This window comes from Cetorhinus maximus, chromosome 13 (genome assembly GCF_964194155.1).
Source record: "Cetorhinus maximus chromosome 13, sCetMax3.hap1.1, whole genome shotgun sequence".
NCBI classification, from domain to species: domain Eukaryota; kingdom Metazoa; phylum Chordata; class Chondrichthyes; order Lamniformes; family Cetorhinidae; genus Cetorhinus; species Cetorhinus maximus.
This window is the reverse complement of record NC_135891.1, coordinates 97050510-97073232: the sequence shown is the minus strand read 5'-3', so window position 1 is coordinate 97073232 and position 22723 is coordinate 97050510. Positions and strand designations below refer to the sequence as shown.

The 22723-nt window shown below is 44.0% G+C and overlaps 1 protein-coding gene across 1 annotated transcript in view; it reads right to left on the bottom strand.

Moving 5' to 3' along the window:
• Positions 1–10064: 10064 nt before the first annotated feature.
• Positions 10065–22723, bottom strand: part of LOC144688860 (leucine-rich repeat and immunoglobulin-like domain-containing nogo receptor-interacting protein 2) — a 223363-nt gene continuing 210704 nt past the window's right edge. The window contains exon 2 of the mRNA XM_078555854.1: positions 10065–14417. Coding sequence (XP_078411980.1) covers positions 12561–14405 — 1845 coding nt within the window. The 5' untranslated portion in view covers positions 14406–14417 and the 3' untranslated portion in view covers positions 10065–12560. The remainder of the gene's footprint in view (positions 14418–22723) is intronic.

Genomic DNA, 22723 nt, shown 5'->3' with positions numbered 1-22723 from the left:
GTGTCACTGATTGCTCTTGAACGTTTAACTCCTTGGGCTCAGACTGCAAAATAATCTGAGCTTCATGGAGCTGTAGAACAATTGGACGACTGGGCAAGTTAGAGGGTCCCCTTGCAAGAGGTGGGCATGGAACAGTCACTGAGGGATGTGCTCAGAGCCCCTTACTTTGTAGTTATTCAGGATTTGAGCTGTAACCCTCATGATCCAAGCTAACCGCACAGCCTTGGAGTGTAGGTTAGGATAATAGCTGTGCCTGAGCTGAGAGCACAGGATGCAGTCAAGTGGCCGAGTCTGTCACCACTCAGTCATGTGGTGTGGGGCGAAGGTGGGTGGGGTTTTAGTCAGGCATCTAGTGATCTAAGCATTGGCCATCCAGCCGGAGCCAGAGACTTAACAAGAGAGGTCCTTAGGAGTACATATGTCGACACTTGTGTCTCACTCTTTGATAATGAAGTGAACAGACCATCAGCAACATGGAGCCTGGTGATCTTGCTGTCTGTCTTATGGCTTATAGGAAGGATATAAGAAGGAGAAGAATGCAACGGAGGCACCTGGCTTGGCAAAGGAAGAGCACAACACTCAAGATCAAGGGACAGCAAGGCAATACCTCAAAATTGTCCCAATTGATTGACCAAGTTCTCTTAGAGGACCAACAGTATGATATTGCACCTTTACCAGTATTATACAAACAACATCTGGCTCTACAGACTGAATTTGATCTTCTTTCCACTAAACAAACAGAAAAGCATATACTTAGATCACATGGTACATTTTATGAGCATGGTGAAAGAACCTGTAGATTCCTGGCTCACCAGCTTCGCCAGTCTGCTTCCTCTCAACTTATTGCTGAAATTATCACTCCAACAGGGTCAGCCACCACCGATCATCAGGATATCAATGATCAATTCAAACTTTTTTGTTCCACTCTTTATACCTCAGGCTCGTTTTCAGAACCTTGTTTATTTCACAATTCGTTTGATAATATAGGCATTCCATCTCTAACGTCTGACTCTATGAATGCATTAGAAGCACCCCTTTCCCATGATGAAATACTACAGGCAATTAAATCCATGCAAAGTAAAAAGGCACAAGGGCCTGATGGATTTCCAATAGGATTTAAAAAACATTCTTATGACAACTTTCTCCATTATTACTGTCTCTGTTTTCGGAATGCTTTCTCTCTAAAACGTTCCCTCCTATGCTGCATGAGGTATCTTTGTCTATTCTTTTAAAGAGGGATAAGGCTCCTCTGCATTGCAGTACATACTGGCCTATTTCCCTTTTAAATGTGGATCTCAATATACTAGCTAAAGCCTTAGCCCCACCGCCTTGAACCTGTCCTTCCATCTATTGTCTCTCCTGACCAGACAGATTTTATTCAGTGCAGGAAATCCTTCTCTAATTTAAGGTGTCTTTTCAATATTATTTATACACATTCAACTACTCCTCTCTCTGGAGTTCTTATAACTATGGATGCAAAAAAGGCTTTTGATAGAGTGGAATGGGACTACCTTTTCTTCACTCTTTAAAAATTTGGATTTGGACCCATTTATATAAAATGGATAAAACTATTGTATTCCTCACTGGCTACCTCTGTACGTACAAATAATCTCCACTCTAAACTCTTTGCCCTCCATCGAGGTACTAGACAGGGCTGTCTGCTTTCTCCACCTACTTTTCGTTATTACATTGAGCCCCTGGCAATTTCACTGTGGAGTTGTGGAGATATACATCGTGTTGTACATTGTAGAGTCGAGCAGAAACTCTCCCTATATGCTGATGACCTGTTTCTTTACATCTCTGATCTGGCCTCATCTCTCCCATATATTTGCCTTACTCTTGAGCGATTTGGTCATATTTCAGGTTTTAAAATTAATTTGCAAAAGAGTGAAATTTTTCCTATTAACTCTATTGCAAAGAGTTACCTTCTTTCTCCCCTCCCTTTCAAGGTCTCAGTAAATAGTTTTAAATATTTAGGCATTTTAGTTATGTGATCCCTTGGAGACCTACTTAAGCTCAAATTTGACTCTTTGTTGGAACGTTCAAAGCAGGACTTAGCACATTGGTCTAGCTTATCCCTTTCTTTGGTTAATCATATAAATTCTGTAAAGATGAATATTTTGCTAAAATTTCTATACTTATTTCATTGTCTGTTCCCAAACGTCCTTTTTTGTTGCAATATACCAGTTAATTTCTCCCTTTATTTGGAATAATAAAACATCCAGAATTTGTAAAGCTTTTCTACAAAGTCCCAAGGTGGTTTGGCACTGCCAAATTTTCAGTTTCATTACTGGCCTGCTAATATCCGTGGTATTTGTTTTTGGCTTCATTCCGACTCAGCTAGTTTAGCGTGGGTGCAATTGGAGGTAGCCTCCTGTCAATCCACATCTCTGCCTGCTCTGCTCTGCTGTGCTCCTCCATTCCTTTCTCAACCAGTCACCTTTCTTCAAACCCTATTGTTAGACAGTCACTTGAGATTTGGACCCAGTTCAGAACACACTTTCACTGCAATTTCTCTCTTTATACAGCCCTATTAATGCAAACCATTTATTCCCACCTTCACTAGGTGATTCTGACTTTCAAGTCTGGCACGCGAGAAGTGTCAAAACCTTTGCTAACTTATAAATTGATAGTATTTTTGCTTATTTTGACTCTCTCTCTTGGAAATATGATCTGCCCCACACACACTTATTTCGCTATTTACAATTCCGAGATTTTGCGTGCTAAAAAATCGCCCAATTTCTTTTATTGCCTCCTAAATCACCGATAGATATTATGTCGGAATTAAATCCTTTTGTTAGGCTATTCATTTCCAAATTGTATTCTCTAATTTTTTCACTACTCTGCCCTCCGCTTTCAATCTTAAAAATTCTTTGGGAGCAAGATTTTGACTCAGACTTATCAGAAGATAACTGGAGGCCTGTTCTCTCTCAAGTACATTCCTCATCTGTATGTGCAAAACATGGGTTGCTACAATTTAAAATCTTACATTGTATCCATCTATCCAAGGCGAAATTATCTAAGATCTATCCAAATTTTGATCCAACATGTGATAAATGTCATACTGCCCCAGACTCTCCAACTCACAAGTACTGGTTGTGTCCCAAATTGGCTTTGTTTGGGACAAAATCTTTTTAGATCACTCTCACATACTTTCAGTAGTGACATTGAACCTTCTCCTACTACAGCACTCTGTGGAGTGGAACCAAATGGCTTCCCGCTTACAAAAAGTCAGACTGATGCATTTGCCTTTTCAACATTATTGACTAGATGCATTATTCTATTACATTGGAAACAGTCTGCCCCACCTTCTTTTATTAATTGAAGACGTGATCTTATGCAGTCTTAAACTTGAGAAAATAAACTACACTGATGGATTTTATGTAACTTGGCAACTTTTCTTGGATTACTTTGAGGAACTACAGCTCTCTACTTTCATATAACTGACCCTAATTAGGTTGTATGTATTACATCAGGTAAAAGTACATCTGACCTATGATTGTTGTTGACTTTTTTATTATTTATTTTTGGGGTGGTGTTGGGGAGGGTTTATTTTCCCTCTCTTTTCTTTCTGTTCTTCTTCCTCCTACTTCTCTTTTCCTTTCTTTCTCTTAAAAAAATAAAGAAAGAGAAAATAAGAATTTAAAAAAAAGAAAAGAGGCAGCAGAGCCTCTTCCATGCGTAGGGGAAGAGCCACAGAGAGCCGTCGTTTGTAGGCACCTCGCTAGACCCAGGGTATATAGACGACGATTGTCCTACCTGCAGATGAGCGAGAACCAGTGTCACCAAAGATTGCGATTGTCACAGGAACTGGTTACTCACATATGCCACCTTCTTCAGGTTTTGGCACCTTGGGGACTCAGGGAGCATCCACTGCTGGTGGCATTGAAAGTGACCGCCGTGCTCGATTTCTACGGCTCCTTCAAGAGCTCCACTGGCGACCTGTGCAGGATCTCTCAAGCCTCCACCCACAAATGTATCCAGGTACTCATAAGCGCCATCTTCGCCAAGGCACATAACTTTGTCAATTTCAACCAAGATCAGGCGAGCCAGGAAGTAAAATCGCTGGGGTATGCTGAGATTCACGGTTTCCCACAGGTGCAGCGTGCCATCGGTTGCACTACGATCTCCCTGGCAACAAGCAGTCCAGTATGTGAACTTGCTCAATGTTCAGTTTGTCTGCGACTATAACAAACGGATCATACAGGTTTGCACACCAAACCCAGGGAGCGTCCACGACTCATACATCCTCAGCAGGTCTCAGATCCCTGACATCTTCCAGGGTCTACAGAGGCGGCAGTGTTGGCTCCTTGGCAACAAGGGCTACACACAGAGGGCATGACTGATGATGCCCATGTGGCGGCCTCAGGCTCCATCTGAGAGAAGGTACAACAAGGCTCATGCTGCGACCCAGACTTTGGTGAGCAGACCATTGGGATCCTAAAAATGAGGTCCGTGCCTTGACAGATCTGGTGGAGCACACCAGTACACCCCCCAGAGGGTGTCACACATCATCATGGCTTGTTGCGCACTGCACAACCTGGCGATACAAAGGGGGGAGGTCCTGGATGATGAGGAGATGGAGGAGCTGCACGTCTCCTCCGATGAGGAGGAAGTGGAAGGGGAGGAGGGTGATGAGGTCCTGGGAGACCAGGATACAGGCGATGAGGCCATTGCTGTAGCCAGACGAGGCAGGTGTGTTCGTAAGGCCTTAATAGCCGCAAGGTTCCACGAGGAGGATGATGAGATGCAGTGAGGACTCTCCTCAGAGCACAGGATAGCAACTGGGAGCATCTGACACCAGTCTGGCAGAGGTCATCGCATTCATGCTCTGTGCAGGGTCTCATCTCATGTAGACTTTGCTGGAATACAGTGAGAACATGAGTTTCTTAAGTGCTTGATCTTTTTGCATGCATAATCACCATCTTCAGTATTATGCTTTCAACTGTCCAGAATGCAGACGAGAAGATTGGGGAGGGGGAGCAGACCCGCCTCAAAGGTGCTCGGAGCAGACATAACATCACATGACCCAACAATGCTCGGGCACGATGTTCTTACAGTAAACACAATCAAGGTGCAGGCATCACTGAGGTGGAGTGTGACTTTGGGATGGGACAATCATTGTGGTCAGATGGTTAAGCACTGCACATGGGAGAGGCCCTGGACTGCAACGCAAGACTTGATCTTGTGCAGGGACCAAGGTTTCACTTCTCAGTGACACTGACACACCTCATCATAACAAGGAGCCATAGACAAGGAGACAAGATTATGAGTGTATTTGTATTGGTGAACATTATAGACAAGTGATTAATGCCTGTTATACGACTACATCTTCTTAATTTTCCTAACCCTGCTGCTGCTTTTGAGGCCCTGCTGTGTGGCAGTGCCACCCTCGGCCTGTGGACCTGGAGCTGCTGGGATCACAGGAAGAAGGGATTAAGATGGGCCGGTCACCCCCAGAGTCACTTGTGTGAATGGCCCTGGAGTGTACACCTGCTGACCTTCCTCTCTAGATGACCAGGGGCCCCCTGGCTGACTCCTTGAGAGGAAGGGACAGCTGGAGTGAATTCAAGATGCCCCGCCCCCTTCTCGCATTGACACTGATGGATGCCAGCAAGTGCCTCAGCGATGGAGTGCAGCTCCTGCAGCAGTGCAGGGCCGATGTCCTGGACTAACGTCCCCACTGCAGCTGCCATCCTACCCGTGTTGACCTCAGTGCATTGGTATGCCGGGGCTTATCACCTTGGTCTGAAGGTGGATGGACTCCTCCATTGTGCCTTGCAATCTGAGGAGTGTAGCGGACATCCTTTCCCGATGTTCCTGAGCTTGTCTTTGCAGCTCCAGCCTCAACTGAGGTAGAACCGAGTCCAGATGCTTGTCATCTGACTCGGACCCAGCAGGTTTCTGGCCTCCAGCTGTCCTCCAAGTGCCGGCACCCTGGAAACATCTGCCTCTGCCTGCTGTGGATCAGATAGTGCGCTGTGCTCAACAGATTGTGGCCCTGAGGCTAATCTAAAACTAGGTCCCACTGAGGTGTGTGTTTCTGCACTGGTAGAAGATGGGGATGAGCACTGTGATGGGTCTTCAATTAGGGTGACATCAGTTTCCCTCCCCCAAAGTGCCTTTGAGGCTTCAGTCGAGGGCCTGGCTCATGGATGGCCACGGATGCTTCCCAGATGTGCCTGCAAAAAGAAGGAGAGATCATTCCTGCATGGCAGGGGACTGTGGAAGAGGAGACATCACTCACAGTATGGTTGTCTAATGGGTGTTGTTGTGCAGGATCCTCGCTTGGTTGACCACTACCGACCTCACCATCAGCACAGGAACGGTCCAGATCGTCGCCAGCCAGGTGAATGGCTTGATTCTCAAAGTTGGTCAGGGCCTTCAGTTCGGTGATTCCATCCCCGTTCTGGGACATTTCCCTTTTGTTTTGAGGCAGCTTGTCTTGGGGAAGACAAACGGAGAGAGTGTAATCATAGTGCTTGCCAGGCCAGATGAGAAGGATGCCTGGCACGTGTGGGTGCTGAGTGGTGTGACGGATGGGATGAGTATATGATCCACAGAGGAGATGAAGGTGTGTGCTAGAGAGTGAATGGTGATGTCCCTTGAACTGGCAGTAAATTAAATCCCCGTGGGTGTGTGATAAATTTGTGTGCGCGCGTTGAGGGTGATGAGAAGGGTGACTTACCCTGGCGGAATAGAGAAGATCATTCATCCTCTTCCTGCACTGAGTGGCTGTTCTCTTTTGTAGGCCGTTGGTGCTCACCACTGCTGTCACCGCCTCCCATGCTGGGTTTGTCACCTTGGGTGAGGTCCTTTGGCCAGAGTTGGGCGGGCCTCCACTGCATCCAGTAGGCACTTGAGAGAGGCATCACTGAATTCGCCCACTTTGGGACTTTGCCAATTTCATGGAAAATCTGGTCCCTATTCTTACCCATCCTACTGTCTTAGAAACTAGACAGCAATTTTTAAAACTACAAGAGAAGATGACCAAGGCACATGATAAAAATACAGGTACAGAATTGTCAAGTTTATAGTTGGGGCAACAAGTTTGCATCCAGGATCCCACAGAAGGTAAATGGCAACCAGCTGAGGTGACAAGGATTTGTTCAGAACCAAGGCCTATGAAGTCATTACACACAAAGGTGCAACAGTAAGGTGTAACCGAGGACAAATCAGATCCATTCCAGATCCTCAACCACCATGCACCATCTAGGGCAAGATCTCAAATGCAATCAGGAGCAACATCCAAGAATGACAATCCCACAGATCACTGTAAGCAACTGAAGAAACTTTCAGACAAGGTTACCATTACAAGATCTGGGCATACTTGCAAGCTACCTTTATGCCTGAGAGACTCATAGATTCATCAGATCTATACACTTATGTAATGGCAACTAAACATGAACATGTATTATAAATAGTTATACTTCTGTGGAAGCGGGGGGGAATATCTTTAAAAAGAAAGGAGGATGTTGTTAAATGCCTTTAAGGGACTGCAACATGACATCACTGGAGAGGAAGTGTGTCATGCAATCCAGTTTATTTTCACTTTTTCTTTCAACAGAGCGCACCCACACACAGCTCTGCAGGTCTGATATCTTCAAGCTTTATGCCTCGGTATAATGTTCCCATGTGCCTAGTCTTAATAAATGAACCCACAACATGTTTACGCAATCCCTTATGAGTGAGTGATGATTTCATATCATTATAATAACACAACACCTACCAGTTAAACATTGGACCATAGCCTCCGAGCTCCCCAGCTTTGGATTTGGGAGGTCCACAAAAGGTGCGCTGGGGAATCCCTCTCAGACATTCCCAGGTAAGGGTTTGCACTGCAGTTGCCCAGAAGTGCACACTTCCTCTGGGCAATTGTGCTGCTCCATTTGAAATGCAGTTTAAATCGCAAACTTCAGATGGTTCCGCCAAGGTTACACTAATAGTTACTCAGAAAAAGTTAGAAGAATTAAAACCTAACTTCTGGGTAACTATTGAAATAACCCAGGCTGTCCCCACAGGACAGTCCAAACACCCCCTCCCCACAGCAGTCCTGCCACATCCCAATCCCCCCGCAAGGGGCTCCCCCACCCCACCCTGACCTGCTGAACCCACACCCGCCGACACCCCGCACCCCTGACCTCTGAACCTCCAACCCACTGACCTCTGAACCCCCACCCCCAACTTTGATCCGCCACCCTGGACCTCCAATCCCCCGACCCCCGACCTCCAACACCAGCACCCACCAACCAATGGCACACCCCACCCACGACCTCTGGCATCCCCACCCCCTGACCTCCGCTGCTTCCAGTAGGCACTCAAGAGAGGCATCACTGAATTTGGGATCAGCAGGTTTCCTCCCTTTGGAAGCCATGATTTTCCACCAGCTTTTGATCCCTTAGAGAGCGCTAGCCCTGTGCAGAGGTGCTCTTTAAATATGGTGCCCGGATTACAAAAGGCCTAAGATGATGGTGGGGTGGGTGAATCAGAGGCTGCCCTGCCAGCGATCCGATGTGAAACCCGTGGCTCTCAATTTTTTCAACTATGTGGTGCACAATATGGCGGAAAAAGCCATCATTGCTGTCAGCGGGCCAAACACCGATTTCGCCACCCACCTTGGGACTTTGCCGATTTCATGGAACATCCCGTCCCTATTCTTACCTATTCTACTCTCTTAGAAACTAGTCAGCAACTTTTAAAACTACAAGAGAAGATGACCAAAGTGCATGATAAAAATGCAGGTAGAGAATTGCCAAGTTTACAGTCGGGGCAACAAGTTTGCATCCAGGATCCCACAGACGGTAAATGGCAACCAGGCGAGGTGGCAAGGATTTGTTCGGAACCAAGGCCAACCCCCACCTCCCTTCTCCTCATCCCTCATTCCCCAAAACATGGATCCCCCCCACCACCCCCACCCATGCGGAGCCCCAGCACCCCAGCCCAGTCCTCGGACACCACGACCACACCCCTGGACCCACCCCACCACCCCCGGAACCCGGAACCCTGCACCCCCTGGACTTTGGGTCCCCCCATCCCTCAGACCTCAAACACCCCCCTGCTCCCCACGGACTTCCGACGCCACATCACCCCCATCCCCCCGGACCTCTGACTGACCTCTGCCTCTGAATCCCCCCTCCACCCACCCCTAGATCTCTGACCCAGCTTCCCTGGACCTTGGACCCACATCCACTCCCCACAGAAATGTGGCATCCCTAACCCCTCTAGACCTCCATCCCACCAACCCCCCAGAACCATCCCACCCCCACAGCCCCCAGAACACAGACCCCTCCCACTCCCCTGAACATCAAACTCCCTCCCATGCCCCCAGACCTCAGACAGCCCCCCATTCTCCACAGACATCCAACATCCCCTACTCCTCACGGACATCTGACCGACCCCCACTCCCTATGCCCCCCCACCGCCCCCGGACACCCCGGACAAACCAACTAGCCAAATCCTATCCGTTTACTTTAGACGCTTACCTTGTCCCTGGCCTGTCAATTCCCCAGGCCCTTTAAACTGCCTGCTTTACGGCATCCAGCGCCGTAAAGAAAAGGGGCGGTGCCTCCTTGAATCCACCTGCGCTGTTCTGTTCTGGGGCCTGCAAGGATTTTTTTTGATGCAGGCCCCAAGCAGCTCCGGCTCCACAGAAGGGTCAGTGTAATTTTCAAGACCAGGTAAGTGTGCATTTACTTCTTCCGGTTCCTGTGGGCCAGCACTTTCCGATGCCATTTGAAAGTTACGGCCCAATGTGATTGCTACCTTGGCCAGTAAAAGACCCAGCTCTCGCTTGAAGGAGTTCAGCAAGTTGGGGTTGACTGGGCTAGTTAGCGGTCTCTTCCACAAGCCCACTATTCTCAGGGAAATGAACCATCTCGCAACAGCTAACCTGGTTCTGACCCCTAAAGTTTAGAGTCCTCGGTCTTTGAGCTTACCTTAACGACCACAGTCATAAAACTGGGTATTAATTTAGTCTGCCTATTATGCAATAGAAGGGTTATTTACCCACACAGAGGATTACAGCACATGATGGAAACTCGTGGTTTAGAAAAGAATAATCAGTTTGTGACAAGTAGTTTATTTTTTTTTAAAATGCTTTCCTGTTACATTTTATACATTTTTTTTTGAACAAGGTTTGAAATAAAACAAATTATTGCCATTCCATTTGGAAGCACTATCTGTGGTTGAGTAATGTTTGGTTTGAGTGATGCTATGGTCTCATTGCTACAACACTTATTCATACTACAAACAATTGGCAGTCACATACATGATGTATAAAACTGGTTAATTAATTTTTGATATTTGTGTGATTCATTCAGTTGATACTCATACAGTTCACAACAGCATTGTGGAAAGCTGCTTTAATGGGTTGTAATTTTAATCTTTTCTTCAGCGTTACCTGAAAGTAAATTTGAAACGAATAGAACCATTTAAAAAAATATTTCAAATATGTGCAAGCTCACCTTAACATTTCTATTATCTCAAGGGCAAAATACAATTGTTCTTTTGATTCCTCATTTTCAGATTTCATAGTTTCTTTTGAACAAAAAAGTTGCTACCCTCTTTTCATATTGTCATTATTTACCTTAAGTCATCTGGCTACAGTACACCTTGATAATAGGCTGGTTTGCAGAGTCGGTGAGGCACCATGTGCATTGTATCTAGGTACACAAAATCCCAGGTTTATCAGAATTTACTCTTCCACTGACTCGGCTTCATCAAGGCAGTAAGATGTTTTTCTCCTGTGAAAATGCTCCACCTTTGTATATTCCAAACAACAGTATTTGCCTTTATTGACTTAATTCCTTTGAAATATCTCTTATTTCTTATGGTAAATTGTAACAATGCCAGAAGACAAGGCTGTAGAGATTTGGATTTATTTGCTTATTAAAGCATATCATATTGTGTAAGTTGTTTATTATAATTATTATAAAAAGATGTAGAAGTACACATAATTGCTTAAGTGATAGAGTCTTTTGATGAATTGGGATTAGTTTTTTTTAGCTTGAGTGAAATAGTGCAGAAAACTACGGCAACATTTAACAGATCATTACTAATGGCATAATAATACCTTTGCAAGGACATCCTTTACAAAACACAATAAAAACATTCAGCAAAACAAAGTTACAACAATCGCTGCAGGCATTTTTTTTTCCATTTTTCTTGTAAGCAAAAGTGATTCTGATGTAAAAGATCAAGTCCAAACAGCATGTTTCTCACATATATATGAAACAGAATGTTCATAAATCAATTTCTTTTTAAATTAAAATACAAAGCTGCTTCAACAAACCTGTATAAAGAAATAGTGTACAGTCAACTCAGTTTCTGATAACAACAAAATAATACAGTATGGGCCAACCTGAGTAATTGTCCGCTTGACTGCCAAGGAGCTGCAAATTCAGATGACAATCCAGGCAGCATTTGATTATATACTACCATCTGTGGAATGATTTATCAACATAATCCCCAGAAATTTATGGGATATGTTTTCAAACAATGTTTCCAATAATAAATAATGATTTAAATATTCCACTTCTCACAGAAAACAATTATAGATTTTCATAGTCATATATAACTGATTGGCTGAGTTGTTTAGAACAAAGGTTAAGTACTTGCTTGACACAGCTTCATGCTTCATTAGATGATTGTATTAGTAAATTAAAACTCTGCGTATCTGAAGTTTAAAGACCATGTCAGCCAATTGTTGATGGGGTCACTGATAAAATAAAAGCATAGCTGGACAATTACATGTCATGTGGCACAAAGAAAAATTCTTCTACTTCGTCAATGCCAATGGTGAAACACCTGATTGGAATGTATAGTGAAAAACTGGATGTTACTTTGCCTGTTTTGTGGGCTTGAAACGAGTCCAGAATCCACCAATTTTTATTGACTGTGAAACAGAAGTTTGGCGATGGTTGCCACATTGGTTAGGGGCCCCTTCATTGTTCGGGGCATCTGCCTAAAGCAAATGTCAGATTTATTGCCTGTGTAAATAAGGGGCCTAACACAAGTTTCAGGCCTCTTTGCTAAATTTGGGTAGGCCTGACTGGAGTAGGTGAACTGTTTCCAGTTCTTATGTGCCTTAAAGTGGCCAAACCAGTGGTCAAATGGACTATGGAGGCGCTGCTATAAAGGTGGGTACTTAACTGAATGTGAAGCTGGAGGATCACGAGTGAGTTCTTCTGGTCCCGTGTTGCTTCTTTTTCAGTGCAGTGATCCTTGCCGCCACTGTGTTGACACTTGAACTTGGATATGAACCAATTTCTATCCCAACGTGTCAAAAACCTTTAGCAAGTTAAGTAGGTAATGATGCATTACGATGGGCTGTACCAGTCAAAGGACTGGGAGACTATTTACAGCATGCAACGCTTAACTCTTATCTGAGCCTCAGTGAAAATTAATTCATAAAATATTGGTTATGCTTATTATTATAACATGATAAGCAGGAGTTTGTATGATATAAATGATCGATCAGCTTATTGACTATGAAAACGTGTAATTAACGAACCCCTAGTTTATATATTGGATCCATTACATTGAGTTTTTAAAATGTTGATTCAAATCATTTTCATATTGAACTTCCTTGCACCTCCTTGCCCACCACTGACTGCTGGGCCATCAACCTTTCGAAATGAGTATTCCACTGAGAAATTGTTTTTGTGATGCCCTCTTCCTCTGCTCCACACAAAAAGAAGCAGAAAGCAGAACAGCACCACCCCTAAAAAGGTGATACATCCCATTGCGGTGGACACCAGGATGGTTTTCACATCAAGTGTAAACTTCAGGAACACCTGTGTGTCGTTGAATGCAGTATCATTGAATTCTGTTAAGTATGCTGTCCTGTTTGCATATAAGGCTCCATCTAAAGGATGTCCTTTTACAGTCAGCACTGCAAAAGACGTGTCATTTCCTCCGGCGTTGCTAGCTATGCAAATATGGGTGCCGCTGTCATGGACTTGCACAAATCGGATCTCCAGAGTGCCTCCAGGCAGTATCGTTATTCTGCCATTACTTTTACTTGTAATCATTCTCCTTTGAGGAGAGACCCACATTATAACTGGAGTTGGTTCACCATCAGCTCGGCAAGTAAAATAGACAGTCTGTCCTTCACCAGCGGTTACACGCTGAGGTTTTCTATCCCGTATTTTGGGTTTTTGGCATGTAAAATAGTTATGGAGGGCCGAGTCCTCAAAGTCTTTTAACTCACTGCCCTGAATATCTGCAGGGGTAGCACAAACTGGCTGGTTGTCATCAAAACTAAGTGTCTTTCTCTTCTGCAAAAGCCACAGTAGGCGGCAATCACAGGATAGAGGGTTATTATCCAAGCGCAGGACTGCCAAGCTGCTCACAGACTGTAAAGTATTTTCTTCCAGCGTAACCAAGAAATTGTTGGAAATATTTAGCACTTTTAATTGCCTCAGTCCAAGGAAAGCATGCGGCTCTATTGTAGTAAGCATAGTGCTAACCATGTACAACTGCTGAAGTCGGATTAAATCACGAAATGAGCCAGATTCAATAATGGTTATAGGATTATAAGACAGATTCAGCATTTTGAGATAGACGAAATTTCTGAAAGCTCCAGATGGTACAGAAGAAAGGTTTGTGCTTGTTATGGAAAGATATGTGAGGTTCAGACCATACAGTGTTGTTGGAGTAATGGTCTCAAGAAGTGGCCAGTAGTCAATCTCCAGTTCTTTCAGGTTGTACAGTTTACGAAAGTTCTGTTCTTCCAGAAAGCTGATGCTAAGGTAACGCAGTCTAAGTGTGATCAGATTTTGGAGATAGGAAAGGGATTCTGCAGAAATCGAGGTCAGGTTGCATTTCTCAATGGTTAGCTGTTCGAGGCCTAATAACCCGCTGAAGGCCCGCTGTGAGATATAAACGAGGTCATTATCCCCAACTTCAAAATGTTTCAAATTCCTCAAGTCCTGGAACATATAATCCAGTAGAATCACAATTTTGTTTTCACTAAGATCCAGACGTGTTAAGTTGGTAAGTCTGGTGAACACACCGGTCGGGATCAGTTTCAGCTGGTTACTGCGCAGCTGCAAGGATCGCAGGTTGAACAAATTATTGAAAGCTCCAGGCTCAACATTTGTGATTATATTCTCACTGAGATCAATTTCTTCCAAAAGCGGAAATGTTGCCAGATCCCCTGAACTGATGCATCTCAGTCTATTTTTGCTTAAGTCAAGTATTTTTGTTTCTATGGGAATGCCTTCTGGAATTGCTGTCAGACGTTTCCTGTGGCAGACTACGGATTTAATTTGAGCAGCGCATTCGCATCGAGCTGGGCAGCTGACTGTTGATCTTGTAATTAAAACCATCAGGGTCAGACCCAGAAACTGTTGCCAGCATGATGACATTGTGTAAAACATGATGTTACAGATGCAGTCTATCATTCTCCCATGCACCTGCATTAGAAAACAAACAGACGTTAGAAAGATTCATACTGGATCTTAAATTTAGTTTGGTTATAATCAGTGAACTGTCAAAATTATTTTAATGCATACATGTTATAAATTATCTATTTCAGTTACATGTTTCTTTAAAATGAAAGTTTTATCATGTATCTATTTACTATATTCTGGCTGGGATTAGGCAGAATTTTGGCCCACCCTCTGCTGGAAACCCCAACACAGTTTCCAGGGTCAGGGTTCCTAAGGTTGGTGTAGCGGGATGCTGGCCATGGTCTAGTTTTGAAATCCCAGCAGTACTGCAGTGTGACAAGAGCTGTAGCACCAGAAAAAGGTGACCAAGTGGTTAAAAGCACAGGAGGGTCTTGAAAATGGGATGGTCAGCATCCAGGCAAGCTTAAGGCTACAGAAGAAAGTAAGAGGGAGGCAGCATGGACAGAGATAAACTTTGAGGGGTAGCTGTAAGCTGTAAGGTAAATGCTTACCATTATACCCACCTTTCAGTCCTTCAAATGTTAGGGCCTGAACTTTTGCTCCCGGGTCAGGAGGGTAGAGTCAGGAAAAATCCAGGCTCCGCCAACCCGACCTGGGAGAAAGTGGCCAGAAGGTGGGATTTTGTTCCGGCATGGCAGGGCTCCTTGAAGTTGGGCAAGGTGATCCGGAATGAGTATGGAGGATGCCAGATGCAATGATGGGCTGGGAGAAAGGCCTGCCTTAGTTAACCAGCACTGTGTCAAAGTTTTTTAAAAATGGGAAAACATTAAACAGCCCTCCAGTCCTCACCCATTATACCCCCACTCACTCCTCATGCCTTATCCATGCCAACCTATGCCCCCACCCACCATGTCCCCTTATAGCCCCTATGCCAACAGTGCCAACTCATGTAAACCCATACCTGCCGCCCACCACCCTTTGCCCTTACACCTACCATGCCAACTCGCCCAACATCCACCATGGGCAGACCTCAGGACCCATGATGGTTAAATAAGCTTTCAAGAGTCTATTGCAGGCTTCATTTAAAAAAAAAACTCATTCATAAAAACCAATTTACTACATTTACTTCCCTTCAACTATATTATCCCTGGTAAGGACAAACATTTCATTCACTTGCATAATCCTTAAAAAAACAAATATTAGAACTCAGTGCAGCTTTAAAGAGTCAATAACCACTTGGAGCTGTCAATCAAATTGTGAAATGGCAGGCATCCTACTGTGGTAATGGATGATTGTGAAATCAGTCATGCAGCACTAATCCAGTAATGGAAACCCTCAGGCTTATGTCAACAGAGTGAAACCGCAGGCAATCACTTCTTTAACACTCCAGACAGTTTTTTCAAAGAGTTGGAGGGCAGGAGTTTTAAGTGCCTTGACAGCTCCCTTTGACAGTTTTGACAGTTGTTTTTGACAGCTCCTCTATATGGTTTATCTTGACACTTTTGATCTTTGGCTTTGGCAGTTCCAATGGCCAGGATTTCCCGGTCAGGGAGCAGGGGCGGGGCCCGCTTGCCGATGTGTAAAATGACGCGGGATGACATCGGGCGGAACTCTCGACGTCACCCCGCCCCATTTAAATTTTCAGATAGGCGGAGGCTCAGCAGAATCAGCTGAGCACCCGCCGATCTGTCAATGGACAATTGAGGCCATTGACAAAGTCGTTAAACTAATTAATGGGCCTGCCCGTCCAACCTTAAGGCTGGTAGGCAGGCCGGGAGCCCTGGCGGGCATTAGAAAAAGCATGAAACCTCATCCACGGGCGGGATGAGGTTTCATGTAGGTTTCAAAATTTTTAATAAAAGCGTCAATGAAAGTGATGGACATGTCCCAACTCATGTGACAGTGTCGCATGAGGGGACATGTCAGGGAAATTGCTTTTTTCTATTTTTCACATTTTTTACTGTAGAGCCGCTCTCCCTGAGGCAGCACTTAGCCTCAGGGAGATGAGTGCGCTCTTTCTTGCACATGTGTGAAAGGCTCAGGGAATCCCCCCACCAGCCTGCACAGGGAGCACATAGCGCTTCCATGCAGACACCACGCTGGACGGGCCAATTAAGGCCCACCCACGTAAAATGGTGGCATGCCTCCCATTGGGGGCGCTGATCGGAGGCACACCTCCACGCGCCCGCTGTTAAACTTCCCCCCAACAGGGGGGGGATAATTCTGCCCAATGAGTTTATGTACTTTTTACGCACATTCAGGCCACTTTTCGCAGTCGCAAATGGCACTGTAACTACCCCAAAGAGCACCTGACTTCCCTCAAAAGAAACCTGACCTCCCCCAAAGATGTCCCAGGACCACATCCAAAAGGGTACCTTAACCTCTCTAAAAATGTACTCTGGCTATCCAAGTGAATCAATGAAGTTCAAACCTGCTCCTCCTACTCCTACTAGGTCTAATATGTGCATGTCGGGTTTCAAAAACCTCTCACCCCAAAATCACACATAATTGAAGCCAGCTGCTGATTTCTATGGGCAGCTGCCTCTGCAAAATGCGCAAGCGCTAATCCTGACCCAGGCCCATTCGCACCTCCACAAAAATGGTAGGTGCTGCGTTCAGGGGCGGGACTTCTGGATCTGGGCTTATTCCTCCATTTTTTCTGTGACAGAGAGGCCCTCTGTCGGGGTGAAAATCCAAGCCTAGGTAGCACTACTTTTCAGAGAAGTTCTATTTTCCAGGTAGCGCTGCTGGTAAGTTTGATTAATTTAATATTAATTTTTCCCTTCCTGGTTCAGTGTTTCCTGCCAGTAATTTAAGTGTTTTTAAAAATTTTATTTACCTTGAATTTAATGCTAGGTCACTTTTAGGGTTTCAAATTTGTTTAAACTTATTGAAACTGATGCTATTGCCTTCGTCAACCTTGAGCATCTCCACTTCTCAGCTGGGGAAACCAGGCAAATGGGCAATAAAAATGGATTGGGTTACTTGACCTATTGGAAAGCCAACCTGATCCTGTCAATTCTGATTGTAACTAATGCATCTAGACCAGGTGCCAGAGCAGCCCAAAGATAGGTAGCGGGGCCCTAACTTACATGTGGCAACCTTAAGGCTGGCGGGCAGGCCAGGAGCCCCAGCGGGCTGCAGATTATTAATGAAACTTCATCCACTGGCGGAATGAAGTTTCATATCCGTTTTTTAAAAATTTAATAAATTTTAAGTGTTTATTATTAACATGTCCCATCTCGTGTGACATTGTCACCTGAGGGGGACATGTTAATTTTAATATTTCTCTATTTTTAGACTTTACTTACCTGTCACGAATCTCCCTAAGACAGGACTTTGTCTCCGGGAGCAGTGCGCTCTTTCACTCACATGCGCGAAAGAGCGCACTTTGACAGATGGAGATTCCCTCCCCCTCCCTGCACAGGAAGCACATAGCGCTTCCCATCAGGCAGGCCACTGGGTTGGCCTTAATTGGCCCGCCGACTGAAAATGGTGGCGGGCCCCGTTTCGGCGGTGGGGATCGGCTGCCCGCCTGCCACCGAGCCGGTGGGGCCCGCACGCCAGCCAAGGGTTAAATTCTGCCCTTAGTTTCAGATGGAGTGGGGGTCCCACCTCAAGCCAATAAAGGCCTAATGGCCATTAAGTGGATGAGGGGCAAGCTGTACAGGAGCAGGTTAGCTCGTCCCTAGCTTTTAAGCTGGGGGTCAGGGACCTTGCCTCCTGTGTAAAATTCAGCTCTAAATATTCACAATAGAAGGCTAGAATAGCAGCAACATATCTTTGTCTCTGAGCCATACTTTACACACTATGGAATAACTTCTTTGTACTCCTCCAACAAAATATATATTTAAAGCATTGTTTTGAACTAAAAGTAGTTCTTGGGACCATTTAAAGTGAGAATGGATGTATGGATGCTAAAAAGTGGAAAAGGGCTTACAACTAGGAAAATAAAACAGCAGAAATTTGTACAATAAGAAAAATCATCAGTACACAAACAGGTAAAGCTCTCTTAACGTTATTTCACTACAGAGCCATGGGGGAGCTACAATTCTTCACGGTAGATCTTGATTTGGTGAGATGCTGTAAAGCAGGAGAGATCGATTGCTGTCAGTGGAAATAAAAATCAGGAGAGGTGTAAAACAGGCTGACTCTATCGTACATTTTATATTATCGCACATAGTCAACATTACCCCTTTCTTTCAAAGACTTAAACGTTGAATTCTTTCTATTAAAATGCATATAGGAGAAGTAGCCTATTGACTTATATCAGGGGAAGATTTTGTCTGGCTACTATCTGTTAGTGACACAAATATTGGGTTAAATATTCCTCCATTTGCTATTTCTGGTAAAGTTGTCAAAGCATTCTAAAAGAAATAGCACTTAGGGGAATTTTTCCCATTATATTTTTAAATCTGTGTCATATTGAAGGGGTTAATCTGTCTGTTTCCACAGTAACATTACTTTACTGCCTATCAGTGTAATGTGAATGTTGCCATTTTAAGCCACTAATTTTGCAACTGTAAAATTGCTTTCTGTGACACTTCCCTGTAGAAGGCTATCAAGTGTTCCTTCTGTAACCACATCAGTTGTAGTATCAGTGCGGTGTGCAGGATGTGGTTTAGAAAACTATGAGGATTGTGGAGGATTTAACGGGGAGAATTTTCTCCCTGGTGGGGGGCGGCTGAGCGGGAGCGGGCGCGGGGGGGTGCAGCCAATCACCACCCACCCAGCGTGACGTGTACCCGGAAGCACTGAGTGCTCCCTGTGCAGGCGGGGGGAGTAGGCTGAGTTGGGGCCTGTGCAGTGTCACATGAGCTGGGGCATGTCAAGGAACTTTAATAAAAATTTTTACTCGATTTATAAACACTTCATGAAACCTCATCCCACCCGTGGATGAGGTTTCATGATAAATGCGAAGGCCGCCTGGGCTCTTTGCCTGCCCGCTGACCTTAATTTTGGACGAGCAGCTCCGTTAGGTGTTTTAATTAGTTTTTAAATGGCCTTAATAGGCCTTTGACAATTCAGCGGACCTGCAGCCGACTCCGGTGCGTGCCCACTGAACTGAAAATTGGAATGACACATGGTGACGTTGGGACGCACGCCCGACATCATCGCGCGACATCATCGCCCTCACACGCCGACCTGAAGATTCTGGCCATTGAGAAGAGTCAGATCCATTTCCTGGTCCAAGTTAGCCAACCTGTGCCAGGGAGGTGTTTGGGTCGTAGCACACTCTAATTGGTTGTTCTGCCCTAGGAAAGGAAGCATAAAACTTTGACATTTTCTTCTAATTGCTATCCCCACTGGAAGATGGTGACAAAAGGATTGGTCTCGGCAGTGAGGCAACCAATGGTTCTGGATAGGGTTGTAAATTTTACACAGGTTGCAAGCATTGCACAAAATTCACAATGTTCTACAAAACTAGGAACATCCTGTAAGATTCACTACAGTCTTTTAAAATGGGTGCCAAAAAAAACATTCATTGTTGAATTTCCTGTCCCCTCAACTGCATAAAGAATGGAAACTGCTCTCCATTGAGGCTCTGATCTGCAGAATAGCCAATTAAGAGCCATCAGCGGGCTTCTGGCAGCAAATGAAACCACAGCTCAGTGTAAGTAACTCACGCGAGATGGAGCATTGGTTTCAAATTGGAGGATGGAAAGAAGGGAGCTACGAAAATATTATAATTATGGAATTATTCAATGAGCCGTGATGTATTCATATTGCAAGAATAGGTTGTGCCTGAGCTCTGGCAAAACACCAACACCTTACCTGCCAAATGTTTGCCATCAGTCTCAAATGCACAATGGGGTAGGTGTTTTCCACTAGTTTGCATTGATTTTTTCAGCCTGAAATTGGCTAAATCAGCACAATAGATTGTGGAATTTTAAGCGCAAATTATGTTCATCTTAAGTCAAGTTTCCCTCATCTTTTGTGCTAGCTTAAAAAACATTGCACTGAAGCTGGCCCTGCCCACAAGAGTGAATTAATCACCATTGCAAGCTGCTGAAAATTACATCCATTTCAAACAGGTTCTTAGCTTTTTTTAGGCACAAAGATACTACTAGGCACATTCAAAAAGCTTTGAAATCTTTTATTAATTTGCTAAGAAACTGACTACTGTAGAGCTATTTAACTAGTAAATGCCCCTGTACATTTTTTAAAAGTCATTTTCAAGTATTTTAAATTGGGTTTGTCACTGGTGGTGGCCTAGGTACTCTGATTAAAAATGCTTACTTTTTGTGATAAACCCATTTTCAGCTGTATCAATAATATTGCACCACATTACCACTCTGAAATATATCAAGAAATATATTTGTTGAAAGTTTCTTCAATTTGAAATTATGTTCTAAACTGTCGCTGGTTCATGAAAGATTTCACATTTGATAGTATGCAAATAGGTTTGAGCAGAGACTTTAGAAAGTAAAATACTTCTCAAAACTAGCGCAATATTGAGCGCAATTTGCGTCCAGATTGATGATTCCCCCTAAAGTGGAAACTCCAGGCCACTAATATTTGTGCAGTACCTGGAAATAATGATGAGCAAGTGCTGCCGGTTTATTAAAAATGTTCATGTCACAAGACTTGTCTATAATGGTCAAAGGGTCATTTCTGGGTTGTCAAGCTCACTTGCTGAAATGTGTTCAATTTATATTTGAGTGGCTGGTGAAATCTACTGACAAAGACAGTAGAGCAGTATCACAAAATCAGCAAATGTGATTACTGCACATGATGCTAGCAAACAAACTCTTAGCAAATCCAACATTGCTATTTTAATAGAGGCATTATCAAATTTAAAATATCAAGTTAACCCCCATGCATAAATAGCAGAAAGATTCTTTGTTAGTAGTAATTTACAGGCTTTAATAGCCTTACAACCACCAAGAGGAAATTCAAATCACTTGAATTCTTAACAAATTCTTATGTTTAGATGGAATGCATGTTAATTATTTTAAAATATAGTAAATTTGCTGGTACAAACCTTTAGAAAATTGCATCTTGATACTGCTAACTAAAGTTGTAAAGTCTGGTTAAAGAGGTAGGGCACAGAAGAGCAGTGGTGCAGAAGCAAATTCTAAAATATTTGGTTACTAATCAGCATAAATATTTGCATCAAAAATCTCAAAATAGCTCATGATTATATTCTTAAGTATTTTTGTAAATAAGAGTAGTAAAACAAAATTAAAGGGGGAGGAATGTAGTAATTGTAAGTTAAACATTTCATACTGTTATGGGGATCATGTGACTACAGTCGAATCAGCTGTAAGCGTGGGTAATCTTAGGGATGGAGCTTTCTAGCATTTGTCTTGGTACAAACATGTAGCTTCATTGGGAGCTCTGTAAATAAAGTTTACTGTTTCTTACAAGAAACCTGCCCAGTACTCCAAGTTTATTATAATTGGCAATGAGGATAAATTGCTCCAATGCTGCACCTCGCCTATTGGATGTGTGTATTTCAATTTTTAAGGGAAGAAAGGAAAATATATTCCTCTCTTTGGCAGAATTGGCCCATATGACTCATCCATTGAGGACTGGAGTCAGTACATAAAGTGCCTAGATTTCTACTTTGTGGTGAACAAAATAACGGCGGAGGAGAAACAGAAAGCAATTCTCCTAATTGTATGTGGAGCAAAACATATAACCTAACCCGTAGTCTGACGGCTCGGAGTACACAAAATTTCAGATCCTTTACTAAGCTAGTAGACGTCGTGAAGGCATATTTTCAGCCTAAATCATCAGTGATCATGCAAAGGTTCAAGTTCAACTCTAGAGCCAGGGCCCTCAGTGAGTCGATCACAATGTACATTGCAAAGTTATAACAGTTAACAGAGCACTGTGACTTCGGTGATACTTTAAACAACATGTTGCAAGATCGTTTGGTTTGTGGCGAACACGAGAACGCCATTCAGCGTCATTTACTTGCAGAAGTTAATATAGACCTGTAGTAAGCCATGGAGATAGTATTGGAATGGAGAGTGCTGAGAGGGACTCACAGGCTTTGCAGAGTGTGCAACATGGTGCCATTCTTCAGTTGGGGCGGGAACCTGCCGCCGGATATGGCGCGAAGACCAGGGAGATAACCGCGAAGTGGGAAATGGTCCCTACCCCTCGAAAAACAAAAAGAAATACTGGAAGCAGCTCAGCAGTAATCCAGAAATTAAAGTGTTACTGATCTGGGGGTAATCATGTACCGGAAACCTGCAGATTTAAAGGAGCGTCGACCACAGTGGTGGGAGAACACATCTTTAAATACCTCAGCAAAGGTACCCAGCCATTGAATTTGGAGCAAACCACAGCTCAGCTAAAAACGTACACTGGAGAAGCAACACAGGAGAAAGGCATCGCCTCTGTACCTGTATCCTACA